The sequence below is a fragment of the Phalacrocorax aristotelis genome, chromosome 9, assembly GCF_949628215.1.
Source record: "Phalacrocorax aristotelis chromosome 9, bGulAri2.1, whole genome shotgun sequence".
NCBI lineage: Eukaryota > Metazoa > Chordata > Aves > Suliformes > Phalacrocoracidae > Phalacrocorax > Phalacrocorax aristotelis.
The window spans coordinates 30,816,731-30,838,788 of NC_134284.1; the positions used below are offsets into that span (position 1 = coordinate 30,816,731).

The following is a 22,058-nucleotide window of genomic DNA, read 5'->3' on the forward strand; positions in this document are numbered from 1 at the left end:
TATTATCATTACTTAAGGGGAAGCAAGTGGCCTCTGATCCATAATCTTAAATCACTTAAACATGAGAGCCCTCCTCTGACAGATGGGATGATATATGTAATACACGCACATGGACTCTTATCTCTTGGTGTAGCAGTGGCTCAAACAAGACAGAAATATTTTTATGTTTAACTAAACAGATTGTGGGGTTATTCATTTAATAAGGAGCAGGGCTAAAACATGACAAAACTAAGAAGCCTTCATATAGTAAACAGTATCTCTCATCCAGCAGAACCTTTTTTTTTCTGAGAGATGTAAAAAACGAGGCAGTACATTGTCTGTGTATGACCATTTTTAAGCAGCTGAAAAAAGTCTTTACAGTAATAATTTGATTTCTGAAACACACACTGAATTCAAATCTCTTAGATTTTATTGAAATCTCTAGGCAGCAAATGAAAAATTTATAGATATTAGCTCTTCTATAAGAAATAGGTCATTATACATGAAAGCAGAACAACCATTAACTAACATGCAGATGTCTCAAGGTCTCATCTAATGATAATGTTCAGAAATGTCAGTAAAACCCAAAGATTTTCTCTTCTTGACCTCTCTGCTGTTGTATGGCTTAGGATTTGCTCAGAAAGCAATTAAATAAATGTCTATCATGTTTTAACAGTCGATTCCTTCAGAAAAGCCATAGGTTGAAAAAGAAAAAGGCGTCTATTTAGTCTTAACCTAAGCGTCAATGGTGATTTGAATAATGAGAGCCAATTCCACATTGCAATGACTGAAATGGAAATCATGGGAAAATAGCACAATATTAAAACTACTCACTGCTGCTGGCCCACTGAGCTTTCATACAGGAGAGATGGGTTTATGGTAAACAGACACAGGTTGTAACTTTATTAAACATTAATCTACAGAAGGACAGTGCAGTTTAGTCGTGTTTGCTGTTAATAAGATCTTCAAGAGCTGTAGTAATAATTAACGATACCCCGAGACACGTAGGGGAATCAGGCTGCCATTCCTATGGTGTCCCATCACATAGAGGTGTCTGTAAGTGCTGGCTGGATTTCCTCGTGGATGACTGCAGTAGAAGGCTTCCAAGCTTCATGGCCAAAGAGAACTTCTACAAAATTAGGTGTGACAGCTACATACAATTCCCTGCTGAGGAGGGAAGGTAAAAATCGTTTGGACAAGTATTTTTGTTTCGTTGTAGAGGCGGGGTTGTTGGTCGTTCCTTGCAGATCGGGACGAGGTGAACAAGAAGTCTTCCCTCACCTCACAGAGCTGAGCTAGGACCAGGTACAGTTGCAATCCACGGTTCTTTGGAGAGCGGGATGCAGGAGAGACGGTCAGGGTCTCACTGTCCTTCACACGGGTCCACGAGCGGGGCCTGTGCACCAGTGGGGCTTTCTGTTTCACCTTTATGGATGGTATGGATTATTTACCTCCTGTATACACTGTGCAGAGCCAGGAAAGATTATCCACAATTATCTCTGCCGCTTGGATGTGTTCATCTTGGGATTGATACAGATTAAACTATGAACCTGTCATACTTGAGGAAATGCCAGGGCTATACACCATGGCTATGGAGCATCTCATGAGCTTATTTTCTGGGGGAAGAAGTACTCGAGTAGATGGGTCGGGCATTTTCCTGAGCACTGTCACCACGGGGATGGAGCTGACAGAGGGACTGTCAGTTCCAGAGACCACATCTAGGGGAAGGTCTTCTCCAGATCTGTTTTCTTAATGCTTTCACCCTTGAATGTCTTAACATAATGCTGCATGTTAGAAAATAAAACCATCTCAAGAAGAAGCACAAAATTAAATAATCCATTGGTCGACTCCATTCTTCCAAGGGTGACCTTTGTGCCAGAGGTTGTTGGTCAAAAAAATGTTGTGACTTGAGAGATTCTTTGATGTATGCCATATTCTTTCTGATGTTTATTTTTCTTTCTTTTCTCTAAAAAGTTTATTTTAATGATAGAATTCCCTGTAGTCTGCTATCCTTTGCCCCATTAGAAGGTCATGTGATGATTGTGCTTGGGATAGATATTAAAGCAAAACTGAAAACAGTAAAACCTTTAACTGTTCTGAGACTTCTACAACTCTTAGGCAAGCTGGGATTTGCTACTTTGGGTCACTGGTGAATTTCACCAGTGTGCCACAGTGCGTTGGACAAACCAGCAGGCACTGTGCTGGTGAACCCCTTGATTCCTTAAAACATATGGTGATGCCTCTCATCTTCCCCTGTTTTTCAGACTTTTAGCCAGATTCTATCTGTGTTGACAATAGTGAACTTAAAGTAATTGAGAGCCAGTTTCTAGGGATTTTTTAATGTCTCCTAACACTTGTTTTTCAGTTAACAAGTGGTTAATTTTGTTACTGTACCACTAAATCTAACCATTTGGATCACTGTTTCAGATCATGTATCATTAACAAGAAAACAAGCCAAATTCAACTTACTAGACTTGCTTTTCAGATCTCAGTTTCTGAGCATTCAAATCCAAGTGATCTTGGATTTTAGTGCAGTTAAAACATAGCACACCATTGCTGCTGAAATTCAGTTCTTAGCACCAAGATATTCAGTAATGTGTTAAAGATTACCCTAATGCATGCAGGGTTAATAACTGCTCAGTTCTGTACATCAACTTTAAGTTACTTACAAAATTACGTGATTATTACAGGAAAATGCTTTGTGATTTGCCAATCAGCTGTTTTCTTAACATTGTCTCTTTGGCCTCCGTCCAGTGCCAAATATAACACTTTTAGCCAGGTCTGCAAAAGAATTCAACATTCAAATGAGACAAATCCTTCTAAAAATCTGAATAACTTGGTCAGGTGCCTAAAGGGTATTGTGGTTTTTTGGAAAGAACTGACCTTGATTATGACTGCTGAATATGTCTGAAAACCTAGAGTGGCCTTTCTCTGCTAAATAAAGAGAGCTATTTGTGACCTATCACTGGTTAGAAGTTGGAAGAGTTTATTTATTTATTGTCAAAGCTGACATTTTTTTAGTTTCTCCAATATTTGTTATAGTTATTCATTGAGGAAGCAGTCCTTGTTATTCCACCACTAAGACTGTCTAAGCTCTTTGCTCGAATATCAGTCAATATATCCCCTAGCTACAACCCCAAGAAAGTGAGAATCCTGTGTGCTGAAAGAGAATTGCAAATAGATATCATTCTTGGTTCGCTGGCCTCTGCCCTTTTTGTTAACAAGTCTTATCAGATTCTGTAATATTTGTTAAGCCATCTTGTAGTGTTTTCCAGCTGGGGAAACTTTTTTAAAAAATACTTAAAACTGTCCTAAAAGGTATTGTTTGGGCACACTCTTAATCTGTACAGTTTTTGTATCAATTAATTTGCTTTTCTTTGAGCTCTTTATAATCTCTGCTCCCTGTAGAGTTCTTTGAGCTGTTCAAGGGGCTTATCTTAAACTGCCTAAGCATGCTGAGGAAATGGATGGGAGAGGAAAAAAATCAGATGGAGCCTCCGTGGGAATTTTATTCCCCTCTTACAGATCTCGAGCTGAAAAGATAGGAAGACATTTTGTGCTAATTCCCTGTGAGCCTTCCAGAGCTAGCTACTGCCTTTTCCAATCTCTAGCAGCATCCACAAGCTTGTCACTCCCAGCCAGCATTTTGCATATGCCATAGGATGCTCTAGAGATGACAGGGGTGTTGAATATCTGCATTGGGTGTCATTGTGTTGGGATTTGTATCAGCTGGGTGCCAGGTGATGATGGCAGAGCTCAGTAATTGTCTTATACTGACTTTGAGGAGGCTTAATCTTCTGTGCAGAGAAGGGAAGTGATAAATGTTATTCTGTGCTTTACTTTCTCCTTTCTCAGCTTTGTAGTAGTTCAGGTCTTTGTGGATACATGTGTACTGTTCATGTGTGGCATGAAGCCTTGCTCCTTTTCTGGTAGAAACATACCTTATACAAGCAGTGAAGATTTTCCTCTGGGTAGAATTCAACATTCTCCTCTAATTTTGCATTGAAACGTAGCTGGTTCTGTTCTTTCATGCTGTTTGGATGCATATGGGAAAGCTGACTGCCAAGTCTGTGGCTACAGATTTATTACAGAGCAACTTCTGTAGCAGCAGACTTCTGGTCCCTGCAGACTGCCTGCTCCAAGTCGTGTGCTCCAAAACCATCAGTTAGTAAAGCGTTGCAGTCAGCAAACTTAATATCCTGCCTTGCTTATAAACTACAGGTTTCACTGAGAAAGGTCTTGAAATCTCTAAGGAAATTTCCTCCTCAGAAATTTGTCTCGGTCGGTTTTGGTGCGCTGCGGAAAGAATACGCAGGCTAGGACAAACGTCCCAGCTGAACTTTGGTTCTACTAACATGAAGTGCTGGAGGCATTTCCCTAACAGTGAAACAGTAGGTTGAGTGTTACAGAATATCCTCTTCCTCAAACTGCATTTCTCTTCTACACCCACGGGTGTGCATTTGCACACCATACGGACTCAGGTGCAACCACGTTGCTATGAGCTTGTTTCTTTCTGGTTGCACGCTGCCTACTGCTGACAACTCCCTAAGAGCATTTTGCAATAAGAATGTCAGAGTCTTGTATTATCAATAAGGGATCATTTTCAGAAGAATATTTATCTGAATTTGAAGTGCTCGTATTCTCATTTTCTGCTCTTAGGATCTTAGGACTATTTATGATTAGCTTCCAAATGCTTCTCTGTGATCCTCTATCAATCACACTATGTGTCTTCTTAGGAAGCAGGAAAATTAGTATATACTGTAATCTTTGTCACCAGCAACCCCTTTCTACACTACCACTAATAGAGAAGCTGGTGGCATCTGTGAGACTCCTGAATTCATGATGTTGGTATTTGTAAAGACGGAAAGAAGTGCTGCAAAGTCAGGTTGGAGCTCATGAAGTCCTGTGCATGGAGCATACAGTAAACACATAGCTGAATACTGAGATTGTCTATCTTTGCTCTTCCCCCCCATGTACATCTACATTTATCTTTATCAGTCAAATCTTCTTTTAATATTAAATATTTCTTTTAGTTTCATTCTCTGTTCTCAGGACTTGCAGCGTAGCAGACAAGAAAACTGAAATAAAGAATATTTGTTCTTGTTTAACTCTTGGATTATTACTCATTTACTGCTGTACTAGTTGATAAATGATATCTCCGTATATCTCCATACAGTAATTTGTCATTAGGAGAATCACTTCATCATGACATCAGAAAACTCTGGAATTATGCTTTCTAAGACTGGCTTTTTCTGTGCAATGGATTTTTTTCTGTCTTTTCATATTACAGTATGTGATGATAGATATGTTTGTTGTCTAAAAAGAGTAATGCTTTGAGTGCTCACTTTTAATACTCTGTATTTTACTCTGTATTTGTGAGGAAACAATATGCTGCTTTGCATCCTAGTGGCTTTTCCTCTTGAGGGACACAATTAATTTACACTCCAAGAAACAAAGGGTCCCAAAATATTGCTGAACCTTACAGTAACAACTGCTGCAATAGTTTAACCTTGTTTTCCTGCAGTTTGGATTCTTAAAAGATGCATTTTGGAAATCAGTCATGCATAAATACACACATTTTTCTTAAGATCAGTGTTTGAGAATTTGCAGCTCATGGCCTTGTTAAGTCAAAAGCACTTACATTACTGAAAGTATTAAAGGGAGTTTAAAAAAATCTAACCATGATTTAGGCCCAAGAGTAGATAAAAATGTTAGAAATCATCAATCATGATACAAAAGGAAGCAGAATTTTTCTTTAAATTACTACTGAGTAGAAGAAAGATGGCATGTTTCTGTTTTATTATAACAAAGATGAGCTTTCTGTTTGATCCAGAAGTAGGCTGAGGTGAAGCAATCACTCTGAAAAGTAATTTTTGTTTTTTACTGGAAAAACTAGGGTGTGCCCATATTTCTAATGGTAAATGGAATGACTGAGGTAAGTATAAGTTTGTAAAATTGACATTTGTCCCTAGTAAAATTATGGAAATGTGATACGGGGTATGGTCAACAGTGACTCAGACAAGACATTATTACTAATGCTAATGATGGTTTATGGAGACTGTGTCTTGTCAAACGTGTTTGTTATTAATTTTTATGATACAACAGACTTATGCAGGATATTTCAATGTGTTCTGTACATTTTGTTACAGAAGAGTAGCAATCGACTTATTCTGTGTTAAATCAAATAAAAGCTAATTATCTGGTAGATCTGGGAAGGTGGTTGTAAGTGAGAAAGCCTCATGCTGTGGGGAAGTTTCCGAAGAGATACTGCGCTTCATAGTATTAGGCACAAGAAGCATCATCTCTCTTGTTTATTCAAGATGAGATCAAGAGATGATCTGGTCATATTCTATAAACACCTACATGTGGAAGAAGTTTCCTATGATTGAATGTCTTTTATCTGAGCAAAATTATGAGATCCACTGGCTGTTGGATGAAAATTAAAAAAAAAATCAGTTGAGAAACAGCACATGTTTTAAAAGAGTAGCTGTCCATTGGAACAACTGCCCTATATCATTTGAAAACATTAAATCAAGGCCTTCTAGGCTATAATTTTACCAGATGTTCTGGGATTGGTATTGGAGTGCAAGAGGTTAGTGCGGATGGTTCCAGTAGCCCCTTCTAGCCTCAGACTGACATAGTACTGAGGATAGGAGAATAACTTCTACTTCACCTTTTTGCTTTCGTTATATCTTTGAGTGCAAAGGAACTTTGATCTACTGAAATAAGAAAGGGACTAAATGTTATTATTAAACTAGAAATTGTTCACTCTTTTCCCAGTCTATGCTTTACAACCTTTGCTAATACTTTACAATAATATGTTTTATACCTCTTCTGCATTAAACAGAAATGGAAAATCGTGGCTTTACTTCAATATTAACATGACCATTAGCCTCCAAGCTTAGTCATGGTTATCAGAGTCTCCCTCTGTTTGCTAATATTCAGTGATAGTCAACACATTGACCCAATGTCCCTGTCTTTCACACTGTCTGCAGAGCAAGCTGCCAGTTTAATTCCATACAATAAGAAAATAATCAGTACTTTTTGATGTGCAGTCGTCTTTATATGAGACTTCCAGAGTGCTCTTAATCTCATGCTCTTTTCTATTATTTATCCTAGGAATACCTTAAAAGGTTTTATATGTTTCTCAGTGCAATTAGCTACCATGCATTTTAGGGTTATAAGGATGTCAGTGTGTTTAGGAGGACATGCAAATGTTAAACACACAGTTTATAAACCTAACAAGACCCACAGGTTTTCGCTTTCTTTCTTCAAGTGTATCTGTAATACTGTTTTAATAGGGAAAGCTATTCAAAGTAAGAAAGTAATTGAAGATCTTATTTAATTGATCCACTATGAAGACTTCTTCATTTTCACAGGACAGTTTTTCACTCACCTTTACTTCACATTTCATAAGGTTTCATAATACTTTCTTTTTGCTCTGATCTCAAGCTCTTTGGATTTTCTAGTCTGTAAGCCCTTCAGGGCAGGTTACTTACTATATGTCTGTATGGCACTGAAACTAAACCCTAGGTGTGTTTGGATATGCATCGGTAAGTGGTCATCTACATCAAGATTTCTGAAGACTAACTAGGTTTTCTGGATGTGAGCAAAATGTGGTGTTTTCTATTGTGAATGGTCTGTCTTTGCATGTCTTCAGCCTCCTTCAGCTATGAGTGTCTGTTCTGTGCTCCTGCAGGGACTGAGTGTAGCAGCGGGTGGATAGTCTGGGCACCAAGTCTGGAGGGATATCCACAAACAGGACGTAGTAGTGCCACCTGCAATTCTGGAAAACAAGTGTCAAAACTGTTAGGAATGAGAACAGTGTAACAGTCGCTTCTTCCACATTACCCTTTCAGCTGCAGTGAAAGCAGTAGATGGGTAGAAAAAGACTACCCCAGTTCAAAATAAAACTCCCAGCGAAAGCTTTATGAAATAACTGGATGGATGGATCTTAAGATCCACCCAGGAGGATATTAAGATCCATCATTCAGTCATTTCATAAAGCATGCGCTGGCCTGGTGTGATTTTCCCAGCTGATTATTTTTCATCTTTTTTTTTTATTCAGGTTCTCTCAATTTGCCCAAAGGACATGAGAGCAGATATTTGTGTGCACCTAAACCGGAAAGTTTTTAACGAGCACCCTGCCTTCCGGCTGGCTAGCGACGGCTGCCTGCGAGCCCTGGCTGTGGAGTTTCAGACGATCCATTGCGCCCCGGGGGACCTCATCTATCATGCTGGGGAAAGCGTTGATGCTCTTTGCTTTGTGGTCTCAGGATCCCTAGAAGTCATCCAGGACGACGAGGTGGTGGCTATTTTAGGTACTGTGATCTCTGTTGAAATGCTAGTGGTTTGGATCTATTTGCCGCCGCCTTAGCTTTGAATATTAACTAGACTTACCTAACATCAGCTGGGACTACAGGAAGCTAGTGGTTGTCGTAAGATGGGGATGTCGTTTCTCCAGAGATGCTACTGTAGAAGCAAACCCTTCATCTTTTATGCCATTGGGAATGCTCTTTCTGCCCAGTATGGCTCACTGGTCACAGTTACAGTGTCTCTGAGCAGAAGAGAATGGCATCTCTGTGCTTGACATCTTTTAAATAGCCTGGTAGAGGAAATGCACATTGTTTTATATTAGTCTCTCAGGAGGATTTCCACATTAACCTTCACACTGGGATTTTCATTTGTCTTTATTCTAGCACAGAATAACATCTGCAAATATTCTTTACAAGGAAGCAAAATTGTTGCTTGCAGTGTACTGGCTTTATAGAAAATAAATAGTCTGATCTATACAAAGAGATAGGGATGCATCATCTTTCCAGCCACACTCGTGAGAAGTCTGAGTAATGGGGGAGCTCCAGGGTAATCACCCCACTTTGGTGTCTGGTTTGCCAGCAGTGGGTGGGAAAAAGCCTAATGCAGACTCCTCGCTAGCTTGTATGGGATTGGGAAGGGTATAGCAGACGGTGGGACTGAGTGGTCAGCACTAGTGTTGAGTCAGGAATCATCCTCAGAGAGAGGACAATGTAGAGGAAGAACTGGTGGCTCTGCATGAAAACCATCCAGAGTCTGTCTTGCCTGTCTAAAATAAACCCATTTATTGTAGGAATCGTCTCCTGTTGAATATCAGCCATTTGCCTTCTCTTAAACTGGAGCTGTGGCTCCTTGAGGGCAAATCCAGTGGGTGGCCTTGTCCTAGGGGACCTCTCCCACCCCACCGAAGCTCTGTACTGCGTCTTCCCTGTAAGGGCGGCTCCAGAGGGTTCCATGGGTCCCGCTTGTACCTCATGGGGACGACTGCTGTGAGATGAGGGTTATGCTTGGGAGCTGCACTGGCATGTGGCCAGAGGGCAGAAATGGGGAGTCAATACTGGTTGTGAATCAAGGCTTCAGCTCCTTCCCAGCTGGCAGCAAGGGAGAGGAGAGGAGAAATGAAGAAATGAGGGCAAGCATGTAGCCGAAGGAGACTCCTGACGTGCTGCTGTACAAACCTGTGTAGGTGTGTCCTGCACTGGGGTGGGGCTGGGCAGTGGTCAGGTGTGTGGATGGGATGGCTCCCGAGGGCATAACTTGGGTCCTCCCAGCTGGAGAGTATGAACTCAGGAAAATGCACGTCCATGTTCTTTCAAGATACCTGCTGCAGCTTCTGTATTCCAGTATCTACTAATGTTTTTAAAAAGAGAGATTTAATGTAATAATGAATCTGTTTTCATATTCAGTCATTATGGTGAAAGTTCCTAAATCTGCAATTTCCGTAGTAAAAGATTCCTTGTATTTCGGCTTACTGGGCAATTTCATTTTTATTATTAATCTCAGTGATGATGTCTTTTATTTGCTTACAGCTATTTAAAAACCAAAACCTTTAAGAGTAAGCAGCAGCATTTAAACAAGAAAATGGTTTTCTGGGTATTACAATGAAAACGAACAACAAATATGTAAGTCGCTGAACTAGAAGCTGTCACTAAATGGATTACAGGCAAAACTTTATTACATTTACTAATGAACATTTTGTGTTTGCAATGACAGTAAGAACTTTTTGTTTCTACCTTGTAGATATGGTAAATCTAGTATCTATGTCATTCTCCATTTGGCTGGAGAGACCTTTAACCATATCTAGTTAAAGTGAATTACCTTTAATTACCAGAAGTGCCTTCGATTCTGCCATGGCTGCTGACAGGCAATCCCATGACTCAGAGCTATGTTCATTGTGTACTACAGGGATTGGCAGAATGTTTTAAATGTAACTTAAAGCAAGATGAACTGCTTCCTCTAGTCATAGAGCACACTGAAGAGTTTTTTAATGCTTTAACAGTTATTTAACAGAATAGTGAACTGAGTAGTTATGAGATGTTGTATCCTAAAAGTTCACTTGTGGAAGAAAATCTCTCCCAGATGTAGCTGCAAAGCCATTTACGGTGGCAGCTGTGGCACCTGAAATAGCAACTAGAGATCAGACAGTGAAGGACATAATTTTTATCGATCTGTTCTGCCTTGAGATGTTCAAGAACAAGGAAAGTGCATCTGCCTAAGGGGGAGACTAGGTTTAAAAACCTCTGGCTAACATGAAAACCTCTGTAGCCTGCTTTGAGTATCCCAAGCATCTGCCATCACACTGGGTTTCCTAGGGAAAGACAACTTACAGAGTTGTACTACCAGTCGATCCATCTTCTCCATCCCCCAGCAGTAACCTAGAGTGGAAATGAGATAAGTATCCTGTGGAAACTTGTCCTCATTAACTTCCCCTATGAGAGCAGGAGCGTGGCAGGACATGCTGTCTGCCAGCCTCTGCTCCTAGCAGAGCGATGCATTTCCTAAGTTTGCTTTGGAACTGGTACTTTGCAGTTACCGTTTTAATGGTGTAGTGTTATTAAACATGCTAGTGGCTTTGCCTTGCTTAAAGAGAGAGAATGTGTGTCCTTTTTTTTTTTTTTTTACCATGCTTAGCCACACATGGAAGTTTTGGTGTATTCTTAAAAGTGGAATGTCCTAGAAAAGTGAATCAGGTAGGGATACCAAAATAGTGCTTCTGTCCAAAGTGCAGGGCTTCATCCTCCCTCATGTCCCAGCATGAATCACTCCACGACGTTGCTGCTTCTTCCCCTTCTCCATCTTCCTGTTCCCTTCCCTCGCAGCCATGGTGAGTTGGCACATCCAGCCTCCCTGCCTGCTGGAACGGTGTCCTCAGGAGACTTGGCATCCTGTCCGGGTGCTTTCTGCAGGCTCCACTGTGGAACAACCATCCTTTTGTTCAGCAGCAATCTTCTTGGCTCAACGGCCCCAGCTTTGGCATTTCTTGTGCTCAGAAACAGGTGAAACCCAGTGATTGACAGGGCAACTTGCAGCACTGTGGCATTTTGTTCTCCCCTGGTTTGGTTTTATTCTCATTTGTGTGTAATTAAATGCCCAGCTGCTGCAGTAATCAGCATTACAGAAATCGGTACAGTAAGAGAATGAATCCAATTGCAGATCTGCAGTTTATAGGACTCATTAATAAAGATACCCAGGTGCCCCATTATGTTTCCCTCATTAGTTATCTCCATTTCTTGAGGACAGCCTCCCACCTTTTGCAGGTACTGACTGCTGCTGTAGCAGAGAGCCCACCACATGCAGAGCTAGTGTGATGGGGTGCTGCTTCACTGGAGAAAACAAGATCCAGTCATTTCAACATAACTCATCTGCAGTTGCCAGGATAATGGAGAAGGGCAAAGAGTCTTGTCTCTAATTATCAAAACTTTCCTAGCAAGCGAGGTGACCCTGAGAAGGCACATCAGTAATTTTCCACCGTCTCAAGCAGGAGTAAACAATTTAACTGCCACTGCTCTGCATGGGGAGGCGTTATCAGCAGAGAAGTCTCAGGAAGGACTGGGGGTTTGAAGTCCCCCAGGCTAATGAAATGAGGCATCTGCTAGCAGAGGGCACCTAACAATTCACCCTGCTGCAATTAACCTGAATTTGCTCCTGGCGAGGAGTTTCATGTAAGTGGCGATGCCAACCAAGTGTCTCTGGAAGCTGCTTTCCAGCTCCTGCTATTTGCACAGCTGACTGCGTAAGTTGTACAGTAACTTATACCAGGCAGATTGATTAAAAAGGTTTTAAAAAGTCGTTTTGCCAGCAGAGAAATAATGACCCACCACGTGCAAATGTTGATTGTAGAAATTGATCAAAAATATTGCTCAAACTGTGTAGTGATAAAAATATACTGAGCAGTAAAATCCTAGTGGGGGCTGCTGCTGAATGAATTCAATTCTGATAGTCAAGCCAGGACGAAAATAGATTTAATAGCTCATGTTTAAGCCACACTTAGGGTCCTGATCCCATATGTATTCAATTAAGTTGTTATTTGCCTTTATGTGTTGCGTGTTAATTCTCAGCATGTTCTGCATATAGTCCCAGTGCAACCTGTTATTTTTTTGATTTATTGTTTTTAGGCAAGCCAGAGTTTCACTTATTAAAGGTCTGCTTCATGCATTCTTTCCAAATGTTTGGTCTGGGAAGGGGATATTACGCAGTAACAGAGGAGTTAAGGAAAGCAAGAGCGCAAGTGGCACGTCTTCTTAAATTTGGTATGACAGTGGAAAATAGGAATGAGTCGTCTTCTACCCTTAATGTCACACGTGTTTGGAGGTCAAAAGATTAAGTCTCCTACCAAATCACACAGAGGAAAGTTCTTTAGAGGCTGAGCAAGTAGCAGCTCCCAGTTAGGTGAGCAGGAGGCCCAGGCGCTCCATAGCTCTCGTCTGTGGGCATTAGTAACTTGATATTTGGGATCCACGCATCAACACTTTGAATTTCCTTGGTGTTATACAGCTGGGCATATGCTTTGTGCAGGACAAGACTGATGGTGTGTATAGCACTGGATGACATGAAAAACTGTCAGTCCAGTTCCATCTCATAGTATTAGTAGCTAATTCTGTGATTTTAGTTTAGTTGCAGCTTGGCTTTCTTCTCAAGTGGAATGAAGGTGGCAGAATTTGCCCTTGTGTCAAATCAGCTCTTGATATTTTATACTGAACTTCTTTTTGGTTTTCATGTGAAGTAAACCAAGGCAGACTAATTGTGAGAGTTTCCCCAGGTTAGTAACGTGCACCTGGTAGCAATTTACGGAACAGCCTGTGTCCTATTTCATCTATAGGAAAAGTCCCTTTTCTTCCAATGAGTTAAAGCTCCAAATTAACTATGGGGAAAACGATTCATAAAGGAGAGTGTTGGGTTTTTTTCAGCTAGCAGGACTGCAATAATTAGTGTGATGCAGGTTATTTTTTAAGTGCTGAATCTCAAAAGTATTTTACAAAATAGTTGAAGGATTACTGATCTGAGAACCGATGTGATGTACTGCTCTGCACTGGGCAGCTCTTCTTAAGCACTTGCCTTGGAATAAGTCGTATCCTGCAGGTCTCTGTTGGCATACATGGTACCATGTACAAATTAGACCTACTGGTGCTTGTTCAAAAGTGTTATTAGTTCTTACTGACGGAGTTGAAACGAACGTTCAATTTTTCACATCTTGTAAATTTAAAATATTTTCATCTCTATCCGCATGACAGTTAACTATAAGAAGAAGCATCAGTCTTAATTTAGTGCCAGCTGGTGTGTTATCGATGTGATCTGTAGCCTCCAATGTCAGAAAGATTCCTTTCACTGAACTGAAATGTTTTTGAATTAGACCTGCACGCTTCACTGCCAAACCCAGGAGCTCAAAAGTCTTGGCAGTGCAAGAAAAGGAAAATTGTTTTAACATCATGTGATATATTTCTTTTAAATCAGACTAACAGTTTGAGGCAATCTGATTTGCCGTATGAGTTTTGAAGATGGTGGAAATGGTCATGCTTTCAAGTTTATTTCCTTGGTCAAGAAGGATAGAAACCTATTTCTGTATAAAATCAAAATGGAGATATCCTGTCTCCAGGAGCTGGGGCTTCTAGAATAATATGAATTACTAATAGACTTGCACTAAAAGTGAGAGAAATGGGGACCATAATGCCTTCGCTAACAGGGGAATATCTATATAGATCTTTTTTTCTTCTTGCAGCAGTCCTGAAGGCTGGAAGAAAGGTAAATTTCTTTTGTGTTTTTAGGTGCAGATGGGGAAGGTTGCACTGTGTAAAATAATGAAAAGTACCTTTGCCAGCATGGACTTCGATCTTTGGCACAGTCTCTTGTTGCTGTTTCTTTGCTGGCTATTTTGACAATCTTTCACATGGTAGAAATACTGTTTTTTCTCATCATTCTGCCCTTCCACATGTTAATGTGCAGTCCTGTAGAGCTGGACTTCTGACTGGTCAGTGCTCAGCTCTGATCTGATTTTCAAGGGAGTTCTGGCCCTTTTGGATGCCGTAGGAAAGGCTGAGATTTTGGCTAAAACATTCACAAAGGCAAGGAGCACTCTGTCACAGTCTAGTACTCATCTCTGCACATCATAGGCTGTGCTTACAGGAAGCAATGATGTTCCAGCTGGCAGGAGGCAGCTGATGAATTTGCACCACTGCATCTTCTCCAGATCCCCTCGTCAGATATAAACAGTTGTATTATCTAAGTCCAGAAATCCAGCCAGCCCAGTAGCCTGTCACCAAAAATGGCCAATAGTGGGTGTGCAGGAGAATGTAGGAAGATAAAGTAAGCAGTGATTCTTCCCCAGAATATTCTCCAGCCCTCCATTAAATTGTATTTTAAGGTCTTCCTCACCCAGAGGGAAATCTTTGGGTTTAGTAGCCACAGATGGATTTTATTTTATGAATCCATCCCATCAGTTTGTAAACCTATGCAACCATCCCCGATGTCGCGTGGCAAGGAGCTGCAGAGCTTACCTACTTGCTGAACCATCACAGAGCTGTGTGCTGCTTGGGGTGACAGGAGCTGATTCCTTCCTTGCTCATTGGATTTCTACATCAGTTCAAGATCTGTCTCTGTCCTGCAGCCAGAGGTTTCACTGTAGATTTGTAGACACAGGCAGATGTATTTGTATGAATATACATGCTAGTATATGTAATTATGGCTGCAGGGACTTGGTATTTGTGCACTGATCTCCACCTCTGCACGTGCTGCAGTCACTTCATGGCTGTTGGTGCCCGAGCTGATTAGATGAACGTTTTCTCTACGTGATACAGTTTTCCTGATTCTGCAACAAAATCAGCCTTTGCTTTTCATAAGCAACAGAAGATTTGAGCATATCATGGGGGAAAATCTACATAATTCATCATGTCTGGCTTTTGCTAGTGTGACTGATGGGACTTTGGAGATGTTTTAAAATGGGAGGAAGGGTAGCTGGCCTATTAGCTAAGACTGCACAGCACAGGAAAACGCCTTAACACCTTAAGAATAAGCCTTGGTCCCTTTTTTGTGTTTTTCCTCAGTGCTGTTTTCCACCAAGAATTTATTCTTCCACTGCCTGCCCAAACTTTCTTCGAAAGGCATTACCAAGGTCTCTTGCCTACTAGGGTATGCCTTAGCTCAGTTTCTGTCCCCATCTAGAGAAGGATAAATTTTGCCTTTACATAGATATCACAGAATTATAGACTCATAGAGTGGTTTGAGTTGGAAGGGACCTTTAAAGGCCATCTAGTCCAACCCCCTGCCATGACCAGGGATATCTTTAACTAGATGCACGTTGCTCAGACCTCGTCCAACCTGACCTTGAACACTTCCAGGGATGGGGCATCTACCACCTCTCTGGGCAACCTGTTCCAGTGTTTCACCACCTTCACTGTAAAAAATTTCTTCCGTATATCTAGTCAAATTCTACGCTCTTTTAGTTTAAAACCATTACCCCTTGTCTTATAGCAACAGGCCCTGCTAAATTGTCTGTTCCCATCTTTCTTATAAGCCCCTTTCAAGTACTGAAAGGCTGCAATAAGGTCTCCCCACAGCCTTCTCTTCTCCAGGCTGAACAACCCCAACTCTCTCAGCCTTTTCTCATAGGCGAGGCGTTCCATCCCTCTGATCATTTTTGTGGGCCTCCTCTGGACCCGCTGCAAGAGGTCCATATCTGTCCTGTGCCGAGGACTCCAGAGCTGGACGCAGCACTCCAGCTGGGGTCTCACGAGAGCGGATCAGAGGGGCAGAATCACCTCCTTCGATGGGCTGGTCACACTTCTTTCGATGCAGCCCAGGATATGGTTGGCTTTCTGGGCTGCAAACGCACAGTGCCGGCTCATGTCCAGCTTTTCATCAGCCAGTACAGGAAACAGATGCAGAATTAATACGCTGCTGCTTTACTACCATGACAGTTGCTCTGTGACGCCACTGTGTCAGTCCATCTGCTACTAAGCTAAAACAACACTCGTGTACCAGTTCCAGCTCACCTTACAGACCTCCAGGTCAATAAAATTAGAGGACGCCACGAAACTACCAACTTTTAAAATCACATTGTGCTACCTGTGTGGGAATTTGAATACAGGGCAAGTATACGGAGGAGACTTCATGAAAGTTTAACAAAGGTTTATTTCTTTTTTTGACTAAATTCACAAATGTTTTTAAACAAATGCCCCCCACCCTCGCCAACAGAGTGAATTTGTTCCCCCATTTATTTGTGCAGTAGGAGATTCCAAAGGCCACATCAACCCTGCAAACTGAGGCTCAGCTTTTTTAACATCTCAACAATAATGTTACATGTTTTGTAATAACAGGCGGAGAAATACTTTTGCACCAAAACAACTGCTCTAAACAGCTGGTTAAACCCATATATATGGTTTCTGAGACGCTGTTTAACAAGTCTTTCCTCTCTGCGTTCAAGAACTTTTTCATTCCCTTTGCAAGCTGCCAGGGAGTTTCATGAGGCCCTTAAGATTTTTTTCTGCCTGAAAGGTCCAGGCGTGAGCTGCTCTCACAGATTAGCAAGTTGGTCCACGTTGTGAGGCCGTGGAGAACATCTGCCCTCCCACTTCTGTATAGGAGATTTATCATAATATAAAAGATAGAATAGTGTTATATAGTTACATACCATGTGATTGTATCTAAATGTATATACACACATGCATGAATATATACATTTTATGTACAGGCATATGTACATAATACACCAGCAAATTTTTGTCCATGTTTAGGATGACACCAGGGTAGCTATTTCAGCAAAAATTTTGCCTGTTACCAATACCCTGCACATGCCCTCTTGGTTTCTGTGGTTCTTTCAGTCTCCAAATCCTTACACCCATGTTCCTGCCAGCTTTAGTCCAGCAGCATCCACATTCTGGTGGCTCCTCTTCCCTTTCTTCATACCATCTGCAAAATGTATACAAGCGGTTCCTGCTCTAATTTTACGTTATTCCTTTTTTCAGCGATGCTTCAGGCACTGTGAGAACAGGGGCAGGGGGACTTCCCAGAGCTTCACCTTTATTCAGGAGGGGTAATAAGACTGCTCAGGTCTCAGGGCAGTGCAGATTTGGGAGGTGACTTGCTGGGGCTTCAAGAAATCTCTAGAGAGAGGCTTTGAAAAGTCTGCAGGCTGCATCAGCCCCAAGTGCCTCTGTATCCCCAGCCCAGCCCTGGGCTTCCCCTGGAGGTGTGCACATCGTGCAGGTGTACAACGTGTACGTGCCTCTGCGTCACTGGTGTTTCAGACCTACCAGTTAAATTTTTTGTTGCAACTCTGACAGGTTTTTTCATTTAATTGCACCATGTAAAATTAAACTTGAATGAATAATCACCGCTCACTACTCAGTGAACTACAGTTAATAGGGACGAAGGATAGTACATTAATCTCTGTATTTATGAGAAAAGACATGATGTTTTGGAGAATCTGGTTGGTTTGTTTTCACTCAGTATGTTCCTTAGCAAATTTATAACAGGCAAATGAGACTCGGAAGTGTGTGTGGGAAATGTCAAATTCAAGAACCCTTAAATGCTTCCAAGATTTTATACTTTCTGAAGATAATAAACCACAGTGTAAGAGGGGCTTATAGCTTCACCATTCCAGTCCAGTGACTGATGGCTCATGGAGGAGTGAATAGGTTCAGTTCATCATGTCCCAGCCTTTCTGAGGGACCCAGTGCAGTTCCCTGCCTCACTGAACTGAAGGCAATGATATCGTCTCATGTTTATGAATGGTTCTTTCATTTATCTGCGGTTTGGGTACACATTCTATAACACACCATCGTGCAGACTTTGGGAGTGGTCATCCACTGCTTTCAACCCCTTGGTTTAAATTAGCTGTGTGTTACCTTAAATTTGGAAAGAAAACCAAGTATTTTGCTCACATTTCAGTGGGCAAATTGTAATTCCCTAGTATTGAATTTTGTCTTTTTAACCGCACTCTGCAGCCACTGAAAGCAGGACTCGATTCTGTCCTGTGTCCAGCTCAGAGAGCAAATCCATTAAGCAATCTTGTGCATTTCTGAAATGGTCTATTTTCTATAAATTATGTAACTGTCCTGAGTATGTCTGTAAACCAGGTTTTGAACTGTGGCTATATACAAGGACAATTAACGGCAAAGGGTAATTTCTAAACAGTACATTAGATAAATGATACATTACTAGGAAATCCTCTGTGGTAAGGAGAGAGTTTTAAAGCAACTTGTTTTATAAATTATACTGTTATACTGTCTGTATTATGTATGGTAGTTAATTTTCGTTACATCAAAATATGTAGAATTATTTAAAAGCAGCTCAATGAGAATGCAGTTATAACCTTTTTAAGGGATAATTCTGCTATACAGAATTTTGTTAGGAAATTAAAACAAAAGGAAGTAATGAGAACAACTTGCACATCTTATTTTACTCTACGTGAGAAATTTTGTTTTACTGGATACAACATCTAAAGCAAAAATGGAAATAGAGAACTGCAGCCTTTAACCCCAAAAAGTAATGAGGTTGGATAAATTATTATTCTTGCCTGTGTTCCCAAAATTGAGTTGAGTGAGAAGTTCTTCAAAGAGGAAATATTAAAATGTATTACCTTTTTTTACCCCAAAACTATAAAATCACTGACATTCACCAAGAGGCTGCTTGAGGTAGCTGAAATCAACAGTGATACCACCACTGACTGATTCATTTTAGTTTCCTTTTAATAACTGCTAAAATAAAGACCTTGGATATCACTGGGGTCTGAAACAAAAATGCCATTTGTACCATGGTTTCTGCTTCAGGATTGAGGTGTCAGCCACAAACCGCGTGCCAGGGCCCTTGCCCAGCCCGTGGCTGGCAAGAATCTGGGAAGTAAGAGGCAGCTTTTGGATGCTTCAAGGTGGTTTCTGCTGCTGCCGCTGCTTCTCAGAGCAATGGCAGGGTCCAAACCTGAAATCATCTCTCCAGTCTGCATCCATGCTGGTGTTTTGGTTGGGGCAGGAGTGTGATTTTGAATCCGATGTCCTGATCCTCCTCACTTATCCTGCTTCGGTGTCCAGCACCGCTGTCTAGGGATGTGGATTCCTCACAGAGGGAAGGAAACGGGGGGATGCAGAAGAGTCCCTCTCATGCGCTTCTACTGCTTGGAGCTCTTCTGACTGTGGGACTGGACTACAGCTAGTCTTAAGTCTTCAAAACGTGCAGGGTGAAGGCCAGGTTCTCAGCACCTCAGCACTGCCTACCAATCCTCAGCACTACCTACCCATGTAGAAGTAGCCTTCTGGTATAATTTCCACATCTGGTTGAAGTTAGTTATATGTGCAGGCGCCTAAGGGGTCAAACCCTTTCTTACTCAGCAGACATTTAAATACAGACTTAAGCATAAGCCTCTACTTAAGTGGCTGTTGTTGGATTTAGGACTAGACTTCTGAATCTGTTTAAGGTTTACAGCCAGTTTTTTATAGGTTAAAAGTCTCAGGGATGTTCTTCAGTTTTCAGGAGTGTTGCCACTTAGACTGAAGTAAAAATCTTTGAACATCCTTTAAAATGTGGTCCTTGGGCCCTGGAAGCTGGCTGTTGCACTGCACTGCAAAGCCTTGGTGACATAGGAACCTGGATGTCATGGTTTTTTGGTGAGCGCGGGGCTCCTAAGTCACTTCGGAACAGACCCTTAGAGATATTCAATCACCTAAACATTAGTTCCGTGCTTACTATATTGAGGAGCCTTTGGAAAAATCTTTTACCTGCATCTTCAGCTACAAGGAGACCTTTACAGTCTGGTTTTTATGCTTTGTGACACTTCACAGAGCAATCTATAAATACCTTAAAAACGTAGGCTACTGTTAAGGATACTCAAGTACCTCAAATACTTTTAAAACTTTTACCCTTATTAGTTTTCACAGTTAGGAGCTTATGTTAGAGTAGTTGGAAGCACAAGACACCTTGGAAAGAAATCATTTGCATGCTGAAGAACACTGCATAAGTTTTACCTTTTAACAAATTTGTCCTACTGTTTTTCAGGTAAAGGCGATGTGTTTGGTGATATCTTCTGGAAGGAAACCAGTCTGGCCCATGCATGTGCCAATGTACGGGCTCTGACGTACTGCGATTTACATATTATTAAACGAGAAGCCTTGCTTAAAGTGTTGGACTTTTACACTGCCTTTGCAAACTCGTTCTCAAGGAATCTCACGCTCACCTGCAATTTGAGGAAACGGGTAAGGTGACTACTCTTGCTTTCCCCTTTCTCTCACCAAGAGATTGCACACGCTTGTAGACAGTTTGCAGTGTTTAACAACCCCCAATTTACTCTTGATGTTTTCAGGTCATTGAGGATTAACTGGCCTTTCAATAAATGTTGTTGCTGTTCGTTAATGATGGCTCAATAAAAGTTTCCCGTAGATTTGCAGCTCTGAGAAACAGTCCTAGCAGGGTGACATGAATTACATTTCTTTTCCTTTCCTTCACAGTTGCTGGTTTTTGGCTTTTTTTCTCCATTGCATAATGGATAAAGTGATATTTTATAGTCTCATAGGATCCAGATTCTGGATTCCTCCGAGGTGAGGTTTTGTCTCTCACCTGTTAAGATATAGGTCAGAGGACAGTCTGATGTATCTACATGGCATAGATGAACTAAGAGAAATTTATTGATGTTACATAAATAAAATGTACTCAGCAAAGTATTATATTAGTACCTGTTTCTCTCACTTGCATAGTTTAGAATTTTAATATGGCAAGTTTAATAAAGATTGGTAGCGATTTTACATTCAGAGCCCACTTCTTAAACCCTCCTGCTCATTTTATATTCAATCAGCAATGCTCACTATCCATTAGTCCTTTCAAAGAACACTCCATCTAGAAATTAATTAGCTATAAAGACGTATCTTGAAAACAGGTTAAGGGATTCTTTAATTTGCGTTGCGGCTGCAAAATTTAATCTTTATGATTTTTTTTAAGATTTATGAGGGTTATATAAATTTCATTTGCATAGAGAAATCTCATAACGATGATTTATAGATCATTGGGCATTAACTGCGATCCTCTACCTGCTGAAACACATTTTTCTGCAGCTGTACCTAGGGCATCTCACCTGATAATGTAGCAAGGCTACCTCAATACTTCACAAGACAGTTTCAGTCTCTACAGTTACAGGAGTTCAACACAACTAGAATTTTACTTTTCTGAGACTAGTTTCTCTCTAGCCATTGGAGCGTCTTACAGATGCTTCTTTCAAAGGAGTTTTAATTTTTAGTGCATTCCTTGTGCTCATTAATATACCGAGTACGGCACAAAACACCCATGTCAAAAAGCAGATGCCATGGGATTACAGTCCCCCTCTGTCTGTGCTGGAGCCTGAAAGAGGTGAATTATAATCAGGTTTGGTTCCAGCTTGTCAGCTTACCTCTGACTTGAGGCTTGTTAACTCTGCTTCAGACCAGAAGAAGGGCTTTGGGGCTTGAAAGCTGGTTTGGAGTTTCTGGCTTTTTGCTTCTCTGCCCACCAAGCCTTGACTTCAGCATTCCCCGCCCCTTGCCATCTTGCCTACCTGTGACGTGCCACAAGCTACAGTCCCACGAGGACAATTCTGCTCAGGCTTTGCTGACGGTGATTTTATGGGACAAGATAATGCCACATACATTGTGCCAAAATGTATTCTTTCATTCTTAAAACTGTGAACCTGTCACTTGAGCTAGCTTCCTGGGACTCCCCTTCCCCCATTAGCCATGACAAGGTTGTGTACAGCAAAAACACGTATTGGTCTTTTCCTGACAATGAACTGTGCTGGAGTTCAACTCTGTAGTCTG

The 22,058-nt window shown here is 41.2% G+C and overlaps 1 protein-coding gene across 2 annotated transcripts in view; it reads left to right on the forward strand.

Annotated features, from left to right (window-relative positions):
* The window catches only part of KCNH5 (potassium voltage-gated channel subfamily H member 5), a 172,490-nt gene that overhangs the window by 113,006 nt on the left and 37,426 nt on the right, over positions 1–22,058 (forward strand). For both annotated transcript variants that reach the window (XM_075104145.1, XM_075104144.1), the window contains 2 exons: positions 8,048–8,300; positions 20,275–20,471. In XM_075104145.1, coding sequence (XP_074960246.1) covers positions 8,048–8,300; positions 20,275–20,471 — 450 coding nt within the window. The remainder of the gene's footprint in view (positions 1–8,047; positions 8,301–20,274; positions 20,472–22,058) is intronic.